The sequence below is a fragment of the Rhineura floridana genome, chromosome 5 (genome assembly GCF_030035675.1).
Source record: "Rhineura floridana isolate rRhiFlo1 chromosome 5, rRhiFlo1.hap2, whole genome shotgun sequence".
Taxonomy (NCBI): domain Eukaryota; kingdom Metazoa; phylum Chordata; class Lepidosauria; order Squamata; family Rhineuridae; genus Rhineura; species Rhineura floridana.
In genome coordinates this window covers 1079078-1097977 of record NC_084484.1, presented here as the reverse complement: position 1 = coordinate 1097977, position 18900 = coordinate 1079078, and the positions used below count along the sequence as shown (strand labels likewise).

Here is an 18900-nt window from a genome sequence, read left to right as displayed (position 1 = left end):
GAGCTGTAAGTCTAAACTTTACCAGGAAGTGGTCTGACCTTGATGATGGGGTGAAATCCACTCTCCCTATCTCTAGAACACCCCTTCCTCCATCTGGAGCAAAAAACAAGTCAAGGGTGTACCCTGCTCTATTCATCAGGTCAGCGTCAACTTGAAACAGCCCCATGGTCATCATGAAGGCCATGAAGTCCCAAACCTGAATACTAGAGGCAGTCTCAGCTTGGGCATCGAAATCGTCCACGACTATTGTTCTGGATTCTTCCAATACCACAGTCAGAGAAGTTGCAGGGCAGCAGGGTGGATGGTACATCAGCAGCAACCCTAGTTGATTGTCTCTTTGGCTTGATACCAGCTACAGGTCATCAGAGCCAGCTCTGAGACAGAGTGGTTTCCTGATGTCAGAGATGGAAGTTCTGTAGACCATAGCAACCCTTCCTCCCCATCTCGACAGCCTGTGCTCATGTTGCACCAAATATCCAGGTGGGCAAAGCTAAGTCAGATCAGTTCCACCCAGGTCTCAGTAATGCACACTAAATCGGCACCCACATCCATGATCTAATCATGGATGAGTGTGGTCTTATTGTGTTATCTGGCATTAAACAACAGCACACACAGGCCAGTGGGCACAGCAGATGAGCAATAAGGAACCCACCCATGGAAGGAGTGGGAGCAAGGTACAAGGCGTAAATAGCCTTGTCTTCATCTTCTGTGATAGCTCCCCATGGCTACACCTCCCTTTACTCATAATCACTGAGATTGGGGTGGCATCACCCATGCCCCTCCTTACTAAGACTGCTAGTAAATACCTGATATGGACACAACAAGAGCCCAGCAACAAAATCTTTCTGAACCAGTTATCCCAGTAGGCCTCTGAGAGAATTGGGAAGAGTCAGACCCACTCAATGTCTTTCACAGAGGACACATCTATTTTCCCCATGTCTCACACCCAGGGAGCACAAGCCTTCTGCCAGTTGTAGAATTTCACTTTGAAGGCATCTGCTGACTTTCTGCTATCATTCAGTTCACTGTACAGGTTCTCACCCTGCGCAGGAACTACACATGCACCATATACACTCCCCGCTACCTATCTCCTCTAGATCAGTGAAAAAAATAGAAGGGGTAGTGCCTTCACCCTTGCGACTTCCTGAGAGGTTCCCCAAGGGTGGTAAACCCGCTGGCAGGAGACCCACCACCCAAGGGCAGCTGGACTTTTAAGCCCCCTGACCCAGCCAAGAGCTGATGCAAGAGGCTGCAAGATTGACTGCAGTCAGGCAGGGGGTCCCAGTCCTTACAGCATTTACCAGGGACTTCAGCAGTCTCTCGAGACAGCAAACCAGAGGAGCAAGCAAGCAAGCACCCAGATGCTCAAGTACTTATTCCCAGGGCAGGTCTTCTGCAGTCCCCCAGTGCTGCAGCTGTTCCCCTTACTATGATACATTCCTTTTCTGCAGGGGAGGAGGGGCTCTGGCCCACCCAGTTGGTGCACTGAGCTCATTGCCTCTGCTGGGCTAAAAGTAAAAGAAATGTTGTTGTTGTGTGCCTTTAAGTCAATTACGACTTATGGCAACCCTATGAATCAGTGACCTCCAAGAGCAGCTGTCATGAACCACCCTGTTCAGATCTTGTAAGTTCAGGTCTGTGGCTTCCTTTATGGAATCAATCCATCTCTTGTTTGGCCTTCCTCTTCTTCTACTCCCTTCTGTTTTCCCCAGCATTATTGTCTTTTCTAGTGAATCGTGTCTGCTCATTATGTGTCCAAAGTATGATAACCTCAGTTTCATCATTTTAGCTTCTAGTGATAGTTCTGGTTTAATTTGTTCTGACACCCAATCATTTGTCTTAATGATAGGTAAATTTTGTTAGATAGGTTTCTTTGGCTAGGATTGCTCTTCTTTCCCCCGTTTTGTTCTTTGGTCCTCTCAAAGGACAGGCCTCTGTAAATTGGTTTCTTCTCTTGTGTTATCATGTTATTTTTTCCCACTTAGTTTTTTGCTTTGGCACAAGGGAACTGGGGAGAGGTTATCCAGCCCATTTGGGTGACCTCTTAATTTTCTTTCATTGGAGATGTAACCCAGGGTTGAGACTGGAATGCTGGCTCCCTCCCTTTTGTGGGTGATCATGTGCACATTTACTCAGAAACAAACCCACTGGTTAAACAGGGCTTACTCTCATATATATGTGTGCAGGATAACAGCCTGCCTGCTGCCCAGCATCTTAACAAGAAGGTCCATCGCAGGTATACAAGCTCCCCTCAGGCCCCCTTGGCCCCCTCTCTCCCGGACTTGCATATACACCCACTTGAGCTCTTCCCTCCTCTTACAGGTCGTGTGTGTGCATGTAGGGGGAGAGTGAGCGAGCTTTCAGTCAAAGCTGGCTGTTAGTGTGACAAGTCTTGTATTTTTATTATGCCTGTATGTATAAAATATGTACCGTATATTCCGGCGTATAAGACGACTGGGCGTATAAGACGACCCCCAACTTTTCCAGTTAAAATATAGAGTTTGGGATATACTCGCCGTATAAGACTACCCCTGCTTATGACATGCAGGTACTTAGCAGGAAAACTGTCACTTATAAACTTATAAATATTAATATTTGGGTTGTCCAGTTGTTTTGTTTTTGTGCCTAGGAATTACCACCAAAAACTGGGGAAAGATGTGAGAAATCTTTTTTTTAAAAGCAACATTAAATGCCTAGACTCTAGTTTCCAACACTATGGAGTATTTATTGATTGATTAAGAGAATTTATATCCTGCCCTTTTGCTGTTAAAAACAGAGCTCAGCACAGCTTACAAATATAGTAAAAACAATAAAAATACACAATCGGAGAAAAACAAGCCAAAATGTTAGGAAAAGAAGTCTTTCACACCACATGCTCAGTTCTAAATACTGTTGCAGCAAGTTTTACAAGTTCCTCCAGTATTCCACTGGTGCAGGCACTCAGACATTCAAAGTACTGTATGTTTCTTAGGTTTTATAAAAGCAGAGCTTTGCTTAACTCAAAATTTCTTCTCCCTTTGATCAACCACATCTACACAGGTTCCACCTCCATACTCAAAATGAAACTGAGCCTGGAAGTGTACAACAACCCCACACATACCTTGCTAATTCGATTATCAATGCCAGGATGTCTGTCTTATCGACTACTCTCCTGTCCCCCCCCCCCCACCGGGCATCATGAAAGACCCAGTCCTGGGCTCAGAAAGAAAATAAATATCTGGTCCTCTTCAAAGTATTGATAAGCCTCTTGTTTTAATTGAAATAATAATTATAAATTCTTGTTCTTATCACTAATGGGAGTTAATTATCTTGCATATGCTGCTGTTGCTTCTATGGCTGTAACGGAGTGAGGTTAAAGATAAGTGAAATGCAAATAGGAAAAAAAAACACAGAAGGCAGTAACACTTTCCTAAATGTAATACCATACCAACCACAACAAGATTCCTATAAGGCAAAAAACTAAGCATCTCACAACCAGTCAGGATTCCTAACCAAAAACCAAAAATATGATAAATGAAGAAATATTTATATAAGCATAACTATCAAATATATTTATTATTTACACAAACTGTAAAGATATTTATAGTGCAATCCTAAATTTATTTATTCAGAAGCAAGTCCCAGCGTATTCAATGGGGCTTACTCAAACAGGGACAGAAATGCAACCTCAAGTGATAAGCAACTTCATTCACACAACCCAAAATTCCGAATCATGCCACTTTACACTGTTTTGCAACTGTTTATACTTGTTTTTATGGTTATTAGATTTTAAATGGCTTTATTTCTTGTTGTGAGCTGCCTTGGTTTGCAACCCTACCTCACAGGGGTGTTGGAAAGACTCCATACACACACGCACACACTGCAGATGTATAAATACATACAGCCCATATAATAGTTTATTGTCAAACCAATTGGTCATTGCAGAAAAATCAGTATTAGTTTTTTAAAAATCAGTATTAGTTTCCTACAGAATAAAAACTGCAATACCTAAGTAAGCCCTGCCTACTTGCTTTAAAATAGGACGGGGGGGGGGCAGAAAGAGAACACAAACACAATTCTTTTTACATTCACTCCAAAGTCCCATTGATTTTCAGCACATTCATAATGTCTACTCAAAAGTAATTCCTACTGAATTCAATAGGATTTACTCTGGACATATGGGATTAGCACTGTTTTTACCCCCAAAAGCAACTATTGGGAAGGTTTTCAAAACACTGCCCAGGATCTGACTGCTACACACAACAGGGGGAAAAACTGAAATGTATATACCTACCCAATTTATGAGATTTTCAGATAAACAGGAGGGGAAACCACCATTTTCTGGCCTCGCAATGAGGTTTTGCAGACACTGCCACCAAACAAACACTTCACTGATTGGCTGAAATCCTGAACGGGCGGGGTTAAAGCTACGAAGTGCTATACAGTAGTTTAAAAAAAGATTTAACCGGGGGGGGGGTGCCTGATGTTTTTATATATATCTCAAGAACTGCACCACCTAGAAACTTAATTTTTTTTTAAATGAAAGCTGAGAATCCGGGCCACCTAAGGGGCTAGCCGGGCGCCGGGTGGCATGCTTAGAATCCGGGTAAAACCTGGCTATCCGGGCAATATGGCAACCCTAATAAGACGACCCCCGGCGTATAAAACGACCCCCAACTTTGGAGAAGATTTTCCAGGGTTAAAAAGTCATCTTATACGCCGGAATATACGGTATATAATTGCATGTGCACACTAAGAGCTTTTGTCAAAAGTGTTCGGTGTGTGTTACCAAATTGTTTGTTTAACCTGTCCACAGGAAGTTTTTTAAACTTTGCTGTGTTGTTTTAATGAAGTTTCAATTGCCAGTTTTGAAATTTTGTAAAAATAAAATTATATGGGTGTCTACACAAAGGTAGAATTGTGTGTATGCTAACTTGTTTCCTTACAGTAGTGTTTTTTTGAGTGCTTGTCAAGCAGGGGTGGGAAACCTTTTTTATACAGCCACAAGTGTGGGGCCAGAGTGGTTTAGCAGTCATCTTTCTTCCCTCGAAAATTCTGGTGATTGTTGCTTTCTGAGAGGAATAGGGTGTCTCCTAACAACTCTCGGCACCCTTCACAAGCTACATTTCCTGGGATTCCTTGAGGGAAACCATGACTGTTTAAAGTGGACTAAATGTCTGGTGTGGATGTGACCAGGGACAGCTTTGGTTTAAATTTGAGTTGGAGCCTACATGTGTCTGCTGTAGAATAAAAAGGGCGGGGGAAACCCCCAAAACATAAGATACTGTTGCCAGTGTTTTCCTTTGGGAAAGGAAAGGCTTCCCCTGTGCCTGGTGCCCATCTTCCTCCCTACCCCTGTCCTTCCTTCCCTCCTTGCCCCTTTCCCAGGTCAGTTTCACCTGATTGCAGAGGAGTAAATTCCATTGAATTCAATAAGCATGCAATTGATCAATCCATTCTAAGCAAACTGGTACAGGATCCCATTTCTTACCTTCAGGATTAAAAAGCAGAGAAATTCACTAACAGGCAAAAAACTCATGGGTATTTGTGTGTTTAAGAACATATCTATAGCCAACAGATATTTCTATCCAAAAAGTAGGGAAATTGGGCAGCTATAGCGAAATGCACCAGTGGAGTAGGAGACCTGAGCTCCTCTTTGAGATACAGTAATACCTCAGTTAATGAAGTACTTGAATTCCTGAATATTACTTTTTAACAGAAGCTTTGATACCAGATGTAGGAATAACATAGATAAAAATAGGGATAGGTTTCTACACCACTAAAAAGAAGAGCAGTTCAACATATTTCAGCAAACTTTTTATTCAGAACTAACAATACGTATGTCTGAAATGAAACAACCAGGTCAGGTCAGCCTTGCATACAGATCAGTTGCAATCTTCCAAAACGCATCCAGGGATGCCTCATGTAGCATCTTGCTATAGCTATCAAAAGCTTTGAGCACAGATCTCCTCTCCTCGAGCTGGCAGGCAAGGGGCAGCCGCCACCGCCACCCTTGGTCTCTCCCTTCGTCTTTCTCTGCCATCCTCCTCTACACTTGAGCAGACACATCTGCAGTAAATTGCTGCCAGGGCATCTGCAGCACTGCTTACTGTGCAGGTGTCTGTGCCACCTGGCATGCACCGCCATTCCAGCCACATGTGAGAAAGCTGCTGCAGACGAGCCACATTTTGACTATTGCAGAGTGTGTACCCCCCATCTCTCACACCCAAAAAAGTCTTTGTTAAAAGGAACTTCATTCCTGGAGGATTTGTTAATTGAGGTATTACTAGAGATATAAAATTTCTGGAAATTTTGAAGCCATGGGAAAAAAACAGGGTGTTTTCTCCTCCCCCCCCCAGAAAAAATAAAAATTTTTGGAAAAATGGAAAAAATGCAATATTAGCACTTTTTACAGATTGAAAGTTACTTTGTTACTTCAGGAACATCAAATGTAATTATGTACAAGTTGGTTTGGCATAAAATTGTCACATTTGGTACATTAAAAGTACATTTTATTCAAACAATTATTACAAATTGAATTTACGTTTTAAAAAATTTACTCTTTTTGTAAGAGATGGATCTACAAGCTCCTGAACTGTAAGGAACCTCTTTCGCCATGACAGTTTGAGGAGCAGGCAAAAAACAATTAAAAAACAAGAAACCATCAACATTAATAAAAAAAAATTTATTTATGTCTCCGCTAGTCCTCCACAGTGTCAAACAGACATAAAGCATCCATTCCCATTAAAAAAACTCCAAAAAAGGGGAGGGGCAAGAGTTAATAAAACATTTATTTATTTATTTAAAATATTTCTATCCCACCCTTCTACCCTATAATAGGGCACTCAGGGTGGCTTACAAAAATAAAATCAAACGTGTACATAATAGAATTATAAATAGTAAAATCACAAAAACATTAAAATAAAATACAAAAAATACAGTTAAAATACATAAAATACAATACACACACACACATACATATACAGGCATGCCCCGCTTAACGTTGGTTCGCTTAACGTTGCCTTGTTATAACGCACATGCTCCATACGTCCCCATACCCCGCTTAACGTTCGCGCGCTTGGCAATAACTTACATTTTATTGGCATGATGCCGCTGCCATCTAGTGGTGATTGCGTGCAGTAGAAGTGAAGACAATTGCTTCACTTAAAGTAGATTTTCACTTAAAGTATACTTTCCGGTCCCATTGTGAACATTAAAGCAGGGTATGCCTGTATATAGGGGGCGCTACTAAAGGCACTACAAAGGTAAAATTTAATGTAGAAGGCATAAAATCTGTGTCGGGCTCTACCTTCAGTCCCTCCCAAAGGCTCTCTGGAACAAGATCATTTTCAGAAGTCTCCAGAAAACCAACAGGGAGGGAGCAGAGCGGACTTCTTGGGGTAGGGTATTCCAAAGCTTGGGAGCCACAACTGAACAAGCTCTCTCCCGCGTGTGTGTCAGTTTAATATTGTTTATTCCAGGCACGCAGAGGAGACCAGAGGCAGATGATCTTAAATCCCGGGCAGGTACATATGGGCGTAAGTGGCCCCAAGGCCATTTAGGGCTTTAAAGGTCAGAACCAGCACTTTGAATTGGGCCCAAAAACAAATTGGGAGCCAGTGGAGTCGATAAAGCACAGGGGTGATACGCTCCCTGCGCCATGCTCCAGTTAACATTCCGGCTGCTGCATTTTGAACCAACTAATTTCCGAACCGTTTTCAAAGGCAGCCCCACATAGAGTGTGTTACAGTAATCAAGCCCCGATGTCACTAATGCATGTGTCACTGTGGCCAAGTCAACTGCCTCCAGGAACGGATGCAGCTGGTAGACCAGTTTGAGTTGGCCAAAAGCACTCCTGGCTACCGCAGCCACCAGATATTCAAGCAGCAGGGCAGGATCCAGGAGGACTCCCAAACTGCAGACCTGCTCCTTCAAGGGGAGTGCAACCCCATCTAGAACAGGCTGCAACCCCGTCCCTGATGCAGTTTTTCCCTTGACCAGCAGTACTTCCATCTTGTCTGGATTAAGTTTCAGTTTGTTAGCCCACATCCAGCCCTTCACAGCCTCCAGGCACCAGTTTAGGATGGGCACTCCCTCCCTGCAATCAGGTGGTACTCAGATAGAGCTGAGTGTCTGCAGCATATTGATGACATTGTACTCCAAATCTGATGACCTCTCCCAGTGGTTTCATATAAATGTTAAAGAGCGTGGGAGACAGAATGGAACCTTGTGGTACCCCATAAGCCAATGGCCGGGGGTTCAAGCAGTAGTCTCCCAGCACCACTTTCTGGGTCTTGTCCATCAGGTAGGACTGGAGCCACCGTAAAACAGTGCCTCTGAATCCCATCCCAGCTAGACGGCCCAGAAGGATACCATGGTCGATCGTATCGAAGGCTGCCGAGAGGTCCAGCAGCAGCAACAGGGGTGCACTCCACCTGTCTGATGCCCAGCGTAGGTCATCAAGCAGGGCGACCAAGGCAGTCTCTGTCCCATGACATTTTATTCATCATGTTAAAATAAAACATTCCATAACCCATTTTTTCTTCAATTTTTCAAATTTTTCAGAACCCCCCCCCCAAAAAAAAAGGCTTCAGAAAAAAATTGGAGAAAGCCTGTTTCCCCCTCCGAATTTTTGGTTTTTTTCTGGACATTCACATCTCTACATATTACTGTATTGGACTGCCCTACAACTTTGTAAAAATGCAAACACCGTTTGGGTCGGTCTTTCATAGTCCAATCCACTTTCTGTGTAGCTTGGAATAATTTGGTAACGTGCCTCTGAGCAATACAATATCTCAAAGAGGAGATCATGCACACTCCCCATGCTTTTAAAAGTTTGGTAGAAATATCTGTTAGCTATAGGTATGTTTTTAAACAGCAAGGGTTTTTTATCTATGAGTGATTTTTTCTGAGCGTAAGGGCCACATTCTCTCACGGGCAATATTTGGGTGACTGTGTCAGCAGATGCCATGAGGGGAACATAACCCATCATGAAATATTGGGAATTGCAGAAGGAATTCAGTGTGTTTCAGCCTCCCAGTCAGCCTGCATGCACTTCAGTATGCAATTTGCTAATCTCATGCACGTTTACAGAAGGAAGCCCCATCGAGTTCTGTGGTACTTTCTCCTAGGAAAATGTACTTGGATTGTATCCTAAGAAGTTTAAGGAACACATCTAATCTAATCCAATTTACTTGAAGATTTTAATACAGAGGATTCTGATGATTTACCACAGAGCTGATGTAGAACCATTCTGACACAATTCCATACAAACTGGATTTCATTTGATAAAATGTTGGGATTTTACTGGGAAGGATGGGGAGAAGGGAAGCAAGTTCTTATAGAGCAAATTTGTGCATGATTGCTCTGCTGCAAATGTGTTCGGTGGGGACTATTCCCTGAAAACTCTGCATAGGATTGCATCTTAAAATTCTCTGAGGAAGGGGCTGTAGGGGCACCAAACAGGATAGATGTTAAAGGATATTTTGCTGTTAAATATACTTTGAACTGCTTTTGAGATGGCGGTTGCTACATAATAGTGGAGCTCTATATTTTTGTTGCCAAATAAAATACACTGGCAATGAAAATGAATTTAGACCAGTGTTGTTGAAGTGGGCACATGAACTCATGCCAAGAGAATTAGTTCACCCCATTCCTGCCTGCTGGGTTGTAGCACGTCTCTCTCCCCCTCCTTGCAAACAGTTTTATTTCAGAGAGGGAGAAGTGTTTCAGTTATTTAAAATAAAAAAACCAAAGGGGAGGCAACTGAGACAAACAGCAGGTTTGCACCTCCTTTGAACTCTCTCCCTTCTCTCATCTCAATATTATAATTCATTCATTCAAGGCACTCCAAATCCCATCAAGGGTCAGCTTGTATCCTATTAACTTTCTTTAAAAAACAAAAGACATTATTCATGCTATCTTAAGTGCTCACACAACTTTTTAATACATAGTTTTGTTCTTTCCCCTTTCCAACTTTGTATTTTTTCTCCTTTATACACTCTTATCACACCCATGATGGTTTTATTTATATCCTTCATTTTTCTCCATTGCTTCAGAAGTCTTACCTTGTTCCTCCCATGCATGGATGCAGGAGGAGCTGAAAATCATGCTACTTACGTTTTTTGCTCTCGTAGACCTCCCTGCATGTCTATGGAAGAGGGGTAACTCTGGTTTAGTCCCTGTGATCCAGTTTCCTCCTTTTTCCTCATGTTGGAGCTTTACTTCAATCGTCTTTATAAAAATTACCATGCAACCCCAAACCACCATTTCCCTCAGGAAGTTAGTGCCAGTACCGCATTTCAAGCCATGTTTGTCTGGGTCAAACTAGAACACCTTATCTAAGTGGCTTATGTGCTGCATTGCAGTCTGGGGCTCCCTGCTCCTCCTGGCTGGCATAGGGGAATCCAACCATGTAGGGTCAGAAGGCATCTTGACCCTTTCTAGATTTACCTGGCATTTCTACTACAGCTGTGGACTGTCTTGCCTGTTAGAGTAAATGGTGGGAAAGTTGGAAGAGCCCTCACATTAGTAGTTCTAGAGTGAATGATGTCTCCTGATCAGGCATCACCACATTCTTCCAAATGCTAACCTCAACTGTAGACATTGTAAAGTGCAGGTGAACCCCTCCTCTGCTTGTTTCACACATGAGAACCAGTTCCTGCCTGATTTTAAGATCCAGATAATTACTTCCTAAGGATGATCTAATCTACAGTAATTTTATTTGATAAAATAATTTTAAAATAAGAACTGTTAATTCCTTAAACTAGGACTTAACTAGTTTTCCCCAAGATGGTATAAACCAGGTTTAAATCTGGTAAAAACAGACCTTGATAAAGAGAATACCAATTTAGATAATTTTTGGATTTGTTGTTAGTGGCACTATAAAATCGTGGTGTCCCAAAAGAGGGTATGTGGCCAGGATAAATTTCTGACAGTGTGCTCTAAAATATATTAAGTAATACAAACGAAATGAGTACTCAAATCTTCAAGTATTGAATGGTTCAATTTTTCTTTTGTTTTGTTTCAGTACAGTGGTATAAAACTAGAAATCTATTTGGCTGAATGGATTTCAAAAGTAGCTCTCTGCTACTGACAAAAAAAAGTGTCAACCATATCAAAATGAAGCAAGTACCAGAAATCCTAGGAAAACCTACAGGGAAAACACAGAACTGTGAAGTGAATCGTGAGTGTTCTGTCTACCTGGGCAAAGCACACCTTTCTGCCACACTACAAGAGGACGTTATGGCAAAATGCAATGGCCACGATGCTCTCCCATTTATCCCAGCAGAAAAATTGAAAGATCTTACTTCTCGTGTGTTTAATGGAGAATCAGGAACACAAGATACCAAGCTGCGCTTTGAGTCTCAGGATATAAAAGAAGGTGGAACACCACCTAACACTACTCCTGCCAAGAATGGCTCTCCGGAGATTAAACTGAAAATCACTAAAACTTACATGAATGGGAAGCCTCTATTTGAATCTTCAATTTGTGGTGACAGTGGAATAAATGTGTCTCAAGCAGAGGAAAATGAGCAAACCCCAGCAAATAAGAGAAGAAATAGAAAAAGAAGCATCAAATATGATCCTTTACTTGAACAGAGTTTTGTTGAAGCAGCATTAGCATCGAATACATCTAGTCTCTCTGATGAGAAGGTACAAACTTTCTTTGCTAACTGTTTGGGTAACTCATGTCACTTGATACCAATTTTTAACCTGTTTTCCTAATTGATCATTCATATAGAAGCTGCTACAATTGTTTAGAGGTTTCCCAACCCATTAATAAGTCTAACAAATAAGGTTGGAGAGGGTAAACATTCACCCCCTGCTTCATTCATTTGAATCCCCTTCCTCTTCCTCCTTTCCCTTCTCTGGAACTTCCCATCTGCTGCCCCTTCCCAGCAGTTCATTCCCAGTCCAGGGCTCCTTTCCTGCTTCTCCTCCTCCTGCACTCGCACTTTCTCTCTCGCATTCAAACTCTAGTTTCTGTCCTCTGCTGCCAATCATTTCTCCTTCTCAGCAGCCAGGGAGAGCCAGAGTGGGCAGCTACCTTCCTAATGTTTCTTGTGATTTGCAGTGTTGCACATTACTTCATGAACAGATTTCTGTCTTAAGCAAGGTGCTATCTTAGTGATTATGGATGGGGCTGTTTTCTTCCATTCTTGGAAAGAAGGAACAGAGAACCACTGTGGGTTAGAACAGCAGTGTTGGTAAGAAGATTGAAAAACGTCACCTTCCTCGCAGGGCTCTCTAAATTCGTTTTAGACAAAGATTTTCTACAAGTGGGGTCTGTAACAAAATGTTGCAGTTTGGAGTGCTCCTATTCAGTGTTCAGTCATCAGCCATCGGTGTTCAGCCATGTGCTCCATCATATTTTATCCCTTTCCCCCTTTTATACTGTTTTCTGCTTCCTTCACCAATTGCAATGCAGCGTTCTCTGGCCACTGAGCATGCTCAGGTTTCATAGGACTGTTTTGGGGGATTATCTTCCGAGGGTTTCCCCCTAAAGGTTTGTTATACTTCTGCAAACCTTGGGTTTCCCTTACCCTCTTGATACTTTCCTCTTGTGTGTGGATGGTGTCATTTTGGCTTCATAACATTCCACACTTTCCTTTGAATTTTGGAAATACAGGGAACTATATTCTAGGCAGGCAAAGAGGTGGTGCTTGGCAGCCATGTATCTAAAAACAAACAGTCCTATATATCATGCAGACTGAGGTAATAGAATTTTAGGGGAGAGGGTTGTATGTTGGAATGTTCCCTTCATGCAAAAAAATGAATCTATAGTAAAATGTGTACATCAAAAGAATTAAGCCAAACCTTTCTCCTTGATGTGCTAATAACTACTTTAATACATGCAGGGAGGCGGCGGCACTTTTTAAAAGGTTTTTTTTTTTAATCCCACTCAATTTGCAGCTTGAAATGATCTAGCCCAGAGAAGGCCTTTACTGTGGTGCCCCGGTTATCAAATGTCCTTCCCAGAGAGGTTTACCTGCTGCCTTTTATATTCTTAGACATTTTAATTTTAACATCTTTTAGTGCTTTTAATTTTGCCGTTTTAACTAGTTGCTGCTGATGGTTTTATTTATTCTTGTTGTATATTCTGACTGGTTTTATTCTGTTTGGTTTTTACTTGTTTAAAAATTGTTATGGGTATTGAAATTATATTTTTAACAACCCAGATAATTTTTAGTTATTGGGCAGTATACAATCATTGTTACGCTTGCTTAACAACCCTCTTAAGTTTTCATGGCAATATACAAAACACTCAGAGAGTATCCAGGGTTCAAAGTGTAAAACAAGAGAAAAAAATTCCAGACCCTTTTTTCCAGACTTTTTTCTGTCAGTGATCTCATAATTTGTTGAAATTAATTAAAAATCAGCCATGTACACAGAGTATCTGTTCCTATAACTGACATTGCCCCATACTCAGACCTTCATCTTCTGCAGTTTAAAAGTTAAAAAGAAATGCCTGGCTGATTTTTAATTAAGAAATTTAATATTGGACTCTATGATAGCGCAGGCATGCTCAGTAAGAACCAATTGTCAGTGTTTTTTCCAAGCTACACAGGCAGTGGATTGGATTGTGAAAGACCAATCCAAATTGTGTTCGTAGTTTTACAGTATCTCAGAGAAGAGGTCAGGTCTCCTGCTCCCCATGTGCATTCACTATAGCTGCCCAATTTCTCTGCTTTTTTATGTTTGATAGAAACATCTGTTGGCTATAGGTACATTCTTAAATCTCAAGGGTTTTTTGCCTATTGGTGTATATAAAACACTAGTGGGGAGTGTTCAGGCACTTCCTACCTTCTGAAAGTGCCCTGATAGATAGTTCTTTCATATCACCTTCCAAAACACCACAGATATAGCTGACATCTTAAATCCCTGCAAATTCATTGCCCCAGTGGGGATAATGCTATTGTGCTCCTCCTGATTGTGGGCTTTCCCTAAGAACAAGATGATCCTGCTGGATCAGGCCAATGGCCCGTCTAGTCTTGCATCTTGTTCTCACAGTGGCCAACCAGATGTCCATGGGAAGCCTGCAAGCAGGACCTGAGGACAAAGGTAGTCTCCCCACTTTTGATTCCCAGCAACTTGTATTGGGAGACATTCTGGCTCTGACCCTTGAGGTAATACACTGAGTATCTGTAATCCTATAACTGACCTTGCCCCATACTCTGACCTTCATCTTCTGCAGTTTAAAATTTAAAAAAATGCATGGCTCATTTTTAATTAAGTTTAAGATTGGACCCTATAATAGTACAGGTATGATCAGTAAGAACTAGCTGTCAGTGTTTATTCCTACACAGGAAGTGGATTGGACTGTGAAAGACCAACCCAAATTGTGTTTGCATGTTTAGAAATTTTTAGGGCAGTACAATATGTCAGAGATGAATTTGTCTAATCATCGTGGGTGGCCATTATTTCAAGGGACTGTATCCCATACGTCTTTCTGTGTTCTCCTCCAACGTTCAGTTTTATTGGATGACCACAGGTTCAAGTGTTATGAGAGAAGGAGAAAACCTTTTCACTTTCTCCACCTCACGCATAATTCTATGCACTTGTATTATGTCACCTCTTACTCACTTTTTCCCTAAACTAAAACGCCCCAAATGCTGCAACCTTTCCTTGTAGGGGAGTCACTCCATCCACTTGATGGTTTTGACTGTCCTTTCCTGAAGCTTTTCCCAACTCTACAATATCTTTTTTGAGGTGAGGCAGTCAGAACTATACACAGTATACTAATTGCGGTCGCCATATAGACTTGTATAATGCCATTATAATATTGGCAATTTTATTTTCAATACCTTTCCTAGTGATCCTTAGCATAGAATTTCGCCTTTTCACAGCTGCTGCAGACTGGGTGACATCTTCATCGAGCTGTCCACTATGACCCCAAGTTCTTGCTCCTGGTCAGTCACTGCCAGTTCAGACCCCATGAGCATATATGTGAAATGAAGATTTTTTGCCCTGACATGCATCAATTTACGTGTGTTTACACTGAATTGCATTTGCCATTTTGTACCTCAGATCCACACATCCTGGGCAAGACAACAACAGGACACACACTAACAATAAGGTTTGACCAACATATTCTGTTTCTCCAGAGGTGTGACATATGCCTCCTGCTAGGGAAGCTGAAAGAAAGCAGAACAGCGTCCAAAGGCATCAGGTGGTAGAAGCTGCTGTAGTAAAAGAAAGAGTAAAAGGGGATGTCCAAATGAAACTTTGACAAGCTCCAAGATGAAAGGCAGGATCATGTGAGAATAATGTAAATCATGTCACCTTGTTTTCTCTTTCCCCTCCTGTTTGCCTGTAGGTATGTTCCTGTGTTTTCCTCTTTGCCCACATTTGCAGGGGCAGCTTCACAAGGAGCTCCTCAGTCTGAGCTTCAGATGCTGCTGCCACTGTCCTGCCACGGTGGCAGACCCAGTACACAGAACAGGAAGTCCCACAATAGGAGCTCCCTCTCCACCTTGGGGCTGGAATAATCTTCAGCCACATAAGAGTATTTGGGCTGAAATCTTGAGAAACATGTGCAGCACTTCCCCGGTATTCCAGATTCCAATTCCATTTAGTGCTTTGAACATTGACACATTCTCAGGGAAGTGGGCAAAGTAAACAATAATATCCATAGGAGGATTATTGCCAGGCAGGGTTGCACCTAGAGTGCAGTGAGCCTGCTTAGTATTCGATTCCAAGAGTTACGCTTCTGGACAGGTGTGCTTAATCCAAGCCACTAGAAAGGAGGCCTGGTCTGACTCATGCAGGCCTTTTTTATCCCCCAAAATCAAATATTTATGCAGCAGTCCCTGTTCTCCTGGTTTTTTTTACTTTAAGTTGTAGTTCTTTGATCGTTAGAGACAATCATTAGAGCCATCTGCACCAATCTCTTGTAGTGCTTCATGCCAAGTTCCATGGTGGTGTCCGCTGTATGGCCATGTCCAACACTTACACTATGCCTCCTAGTACCTTTGTCTTGTGGCTTTGGCTACATAAGCACGAGTATGGGAAGACCAATCTGATCTGTACGGACTTATACTCCCCCTGAGGGAGCAGGTATACAGTTTGGGTGTATTCTTTGATCTTGCATAGTTGTTGCCCTTTGAAGCCCAAGTGGCCCAGAGTGCCTTTTAGCAGTGGCCGGTTCTCCAGCTGCAGCTGTTCCTGGACAGGGATACCCAAGCCATGATGATTCATGTTCTCATAGTTTTCCAGTTGGATTACTCTAATGTGTTATATGTGGGGCTGCCTTTAAAGATGACTCGGAACCTCCAGTTAGTGGAGAACACAGCTGCCAGAATTTTGACTGACACAGCCACAGTCACCCACATTATACCTATTAAGAAAGAATTGCATTATCTCTCTGATTCTGAGCTCAGTTTCAGTTGCCAGTGTTTATCTTTAAAGCTTGGGATCAAGATATCTGAAGGATCACCTAACCCATACTAGCCTGCTTATATAACTTCTGTATAGGCCTTTCTGCAAGTACCTTCTTCTCCAGAGGTACATTATGTTGACACAAAGAAAAGGGCCTTTTCTATGGAGACACCCTAACCTTGGAACACTGTTGTTAAAGAGACAAAACTGGTGACAACATTATAATCCTTTTGGCATCAGGTTTAAGACTTTCCTATTTGCCTTGGCATTTTGGATGACATGTTTAGTTGGAATGGTCTACTTTTGAGGCCGCATTCACACCATACATTTATTCCACTTTAAACAGCCATGGCTTCCCCCAAAGAATTCTGGGAAGTGCTTTTTGTGGAGGGTACTGAGAGCGGTTGGGAGACCCCTATTCCCCTCATAGAACTGCAGTTTTCAGAGTTCTCTGGGAAGAGAGGCTGACAGTTAAACCACTCTGAAAATATGGGAACCACTCTTTTCCATATTTCGGAAGAAGTGGTCAATGGGTGTCCTTGAATATTGTCATTTGATGCATATAAAATAAAGTTCAACCAGATGGCGTAAAAGGTCAGTGGTTTTTCATTGCTTTACAGGAGCTGAATCTTATGTGGATTTTTTTCTGTGGGTGCAATAGTCGAAACATTTCTATGTCAGGCAGATAAGTCTAAATTTTCTGGGGATTTTAATCTCTGAACTACAGATTGCTATGCAGTAATAAAAAAGGCACCAATTCCTTACATTTAGTATTGTGATTTACTCCCTCAGATATTGATAGCAAAAACTATTCCAGAGTTAAAGCAATAGGTCCTCCCATTATTTTTACATGCTCTTGGTGGATCTTGGACCTGAACTCCAGTATATATGGGCAGGCCCACCAAAGGTAGTAGTATGAGCTCTTACAAGTACATCCACACCATAATGAACTAGTTGAGGGTCCCATGTACAATAGTTGAGTCGTTGTTCTGTATTGCCTAATGTAATATTTAAATATTAGTTTCTCTGAAATTTGCTAACACCAACTTAGGTTTTTGCCTCATCAAATTTAGTGTAAAATCATCCTCCCATATTTTCTGCAATCCTGTTAAAGACTCCATTTGAGTATCAAGTAGAATTTTATAAAAAGCAGATACATTAATATTTCACATTCATTTAATATTGTATGTTCATGTTAGGAATAGCATCATCTGTTCCATGGGAATGCAGGAGCATAGCTGGAATAAGAAGCTGACTGCATTGCAGAGAAACAACTTTCCACACAGGTCATTGATACTGGTGGTCTTGATGTAGGCCTTTTTCCCCTTGTGATAAAGTGGATCTGTTAGAGTGCTGTTTGGAAAGAGGCAGTAATGAGCAATAGTCACCATCTGCAACAGTTTTCTGAGCCTAGATGCAGAGGAGCAAGTGATTCCAAGTGATGCCAACTGGTTGCTTTTTCAGTTGCCTGCTTCAGATGCTTCCCCCCACCAATTGGTGGCATACCATGTTCAGAAATCCATGTTTTGGGAAAGATATGGAGAACTAATTTGAGACTGGACTCACCTAGTTGGGATCTGCAATGGAATTTTGTTACGCAGTTTCGTGGCCAGACAGTGAACTTGCAAGACAAAATGCTTAATCTGTAGTGGGGTGTTCTGAGTACACAAACATATTCAATCTGCACTGGCTACCCCCATCTTACAACTGTGCGTTTGGTTTATTTTTCATTCGGTGGTTTTCAGCCAAGTGTTCCAGCCTATCAAGATCACTTTGAATTTTGTTTCTGTCCTTCAGGATATTAGCTATCCCTCCTAATTTTCTATCATCTGCAAATCTGAAAAACATTCACTGCACTTCCTCATCCAAGTTATTAATAAAAATGTTAAAGAGCACTGAGCCCAGGACCATAGTCGATTTGATCTCAAATTGATTTAAATCATTATTTAACTCACTTTCCTGAAGGACTCAATTTTATTTAAATTACTAGTGAGGAAGATTCTGTTTAATCATCATTTTTTAGTAGAATTACGTTATTGTTTAATATAACCTTAATATACATTCAGAGATGTAGGTTTCATTAGAAGATAGGTACACACCAAGCAATTATTCTGAATTGTTTTCAGATTAATTTTCATAAAAAAAATGGGATGATAATTTAAGAACATAACAAGAGCCTGCTGGATCAGGCCAGTGGCCCATCTAGTCCAGCATCCTGTTCTCACAGTGGCCAACCAGGTGCCTGGGGGATATTTGGACATTTTAGTACTAAAGCAGAATGAATTTGTCATTCAGAAGGCGAAACAGCTCCAGCTGTTCAATTAATCATGATACTTTTGTCATGATATGCTAGAATCACCACCACCAAAAAGGCTTTTAAATTGTACTAATAAGATTGGTTATTCTTCTGATCCGTTTTCTTTTTCAACAAACAACATTAACGAAACAGGCACATGGATTTTTGAATGGTTAACTCTTTCAGTTTTTAGATAAATGTAAAGTTTTTTAAAAATAAAAGTTAGGTAATTTCAACCAAGAGCA

General features: G+C 41.5%; 1 protein-coding gene across 6 annotated transcripts in view; it reads left to right on the top strand.

Moving 5' to 3' along the window:
- Positions 1 to 18900, top strand: part of NSD2 (nuclear receptor binding SET domain protein 2) — a 186097-nt gene that overhangs the window by 47585 nt on the left and 119612 nt on the right. For 4 of the 6 annotated variants that reach the window (XM_061629803.1, XM_061629801.1, XM_061629799.1 and 1 more), the window contains one exon: positions 11009 to 11634. The exons of 1 other annotated variant lie outside the window; for it this stretch is intronic. In XM_061629803.1, coding sequence (XP_061485787.1) covers positions 11044 to 11634 — 591 coding nt within the window. In that variant the 5' untranslated portion in view covers positions 11009 to 11043. The remainder of the gene's footprint in view (positions 1 to 11008; positions 11635 to 18900) is intronic. One more of the 6 variants, XM_061629800.1, reaches the window with a different exon arrangement.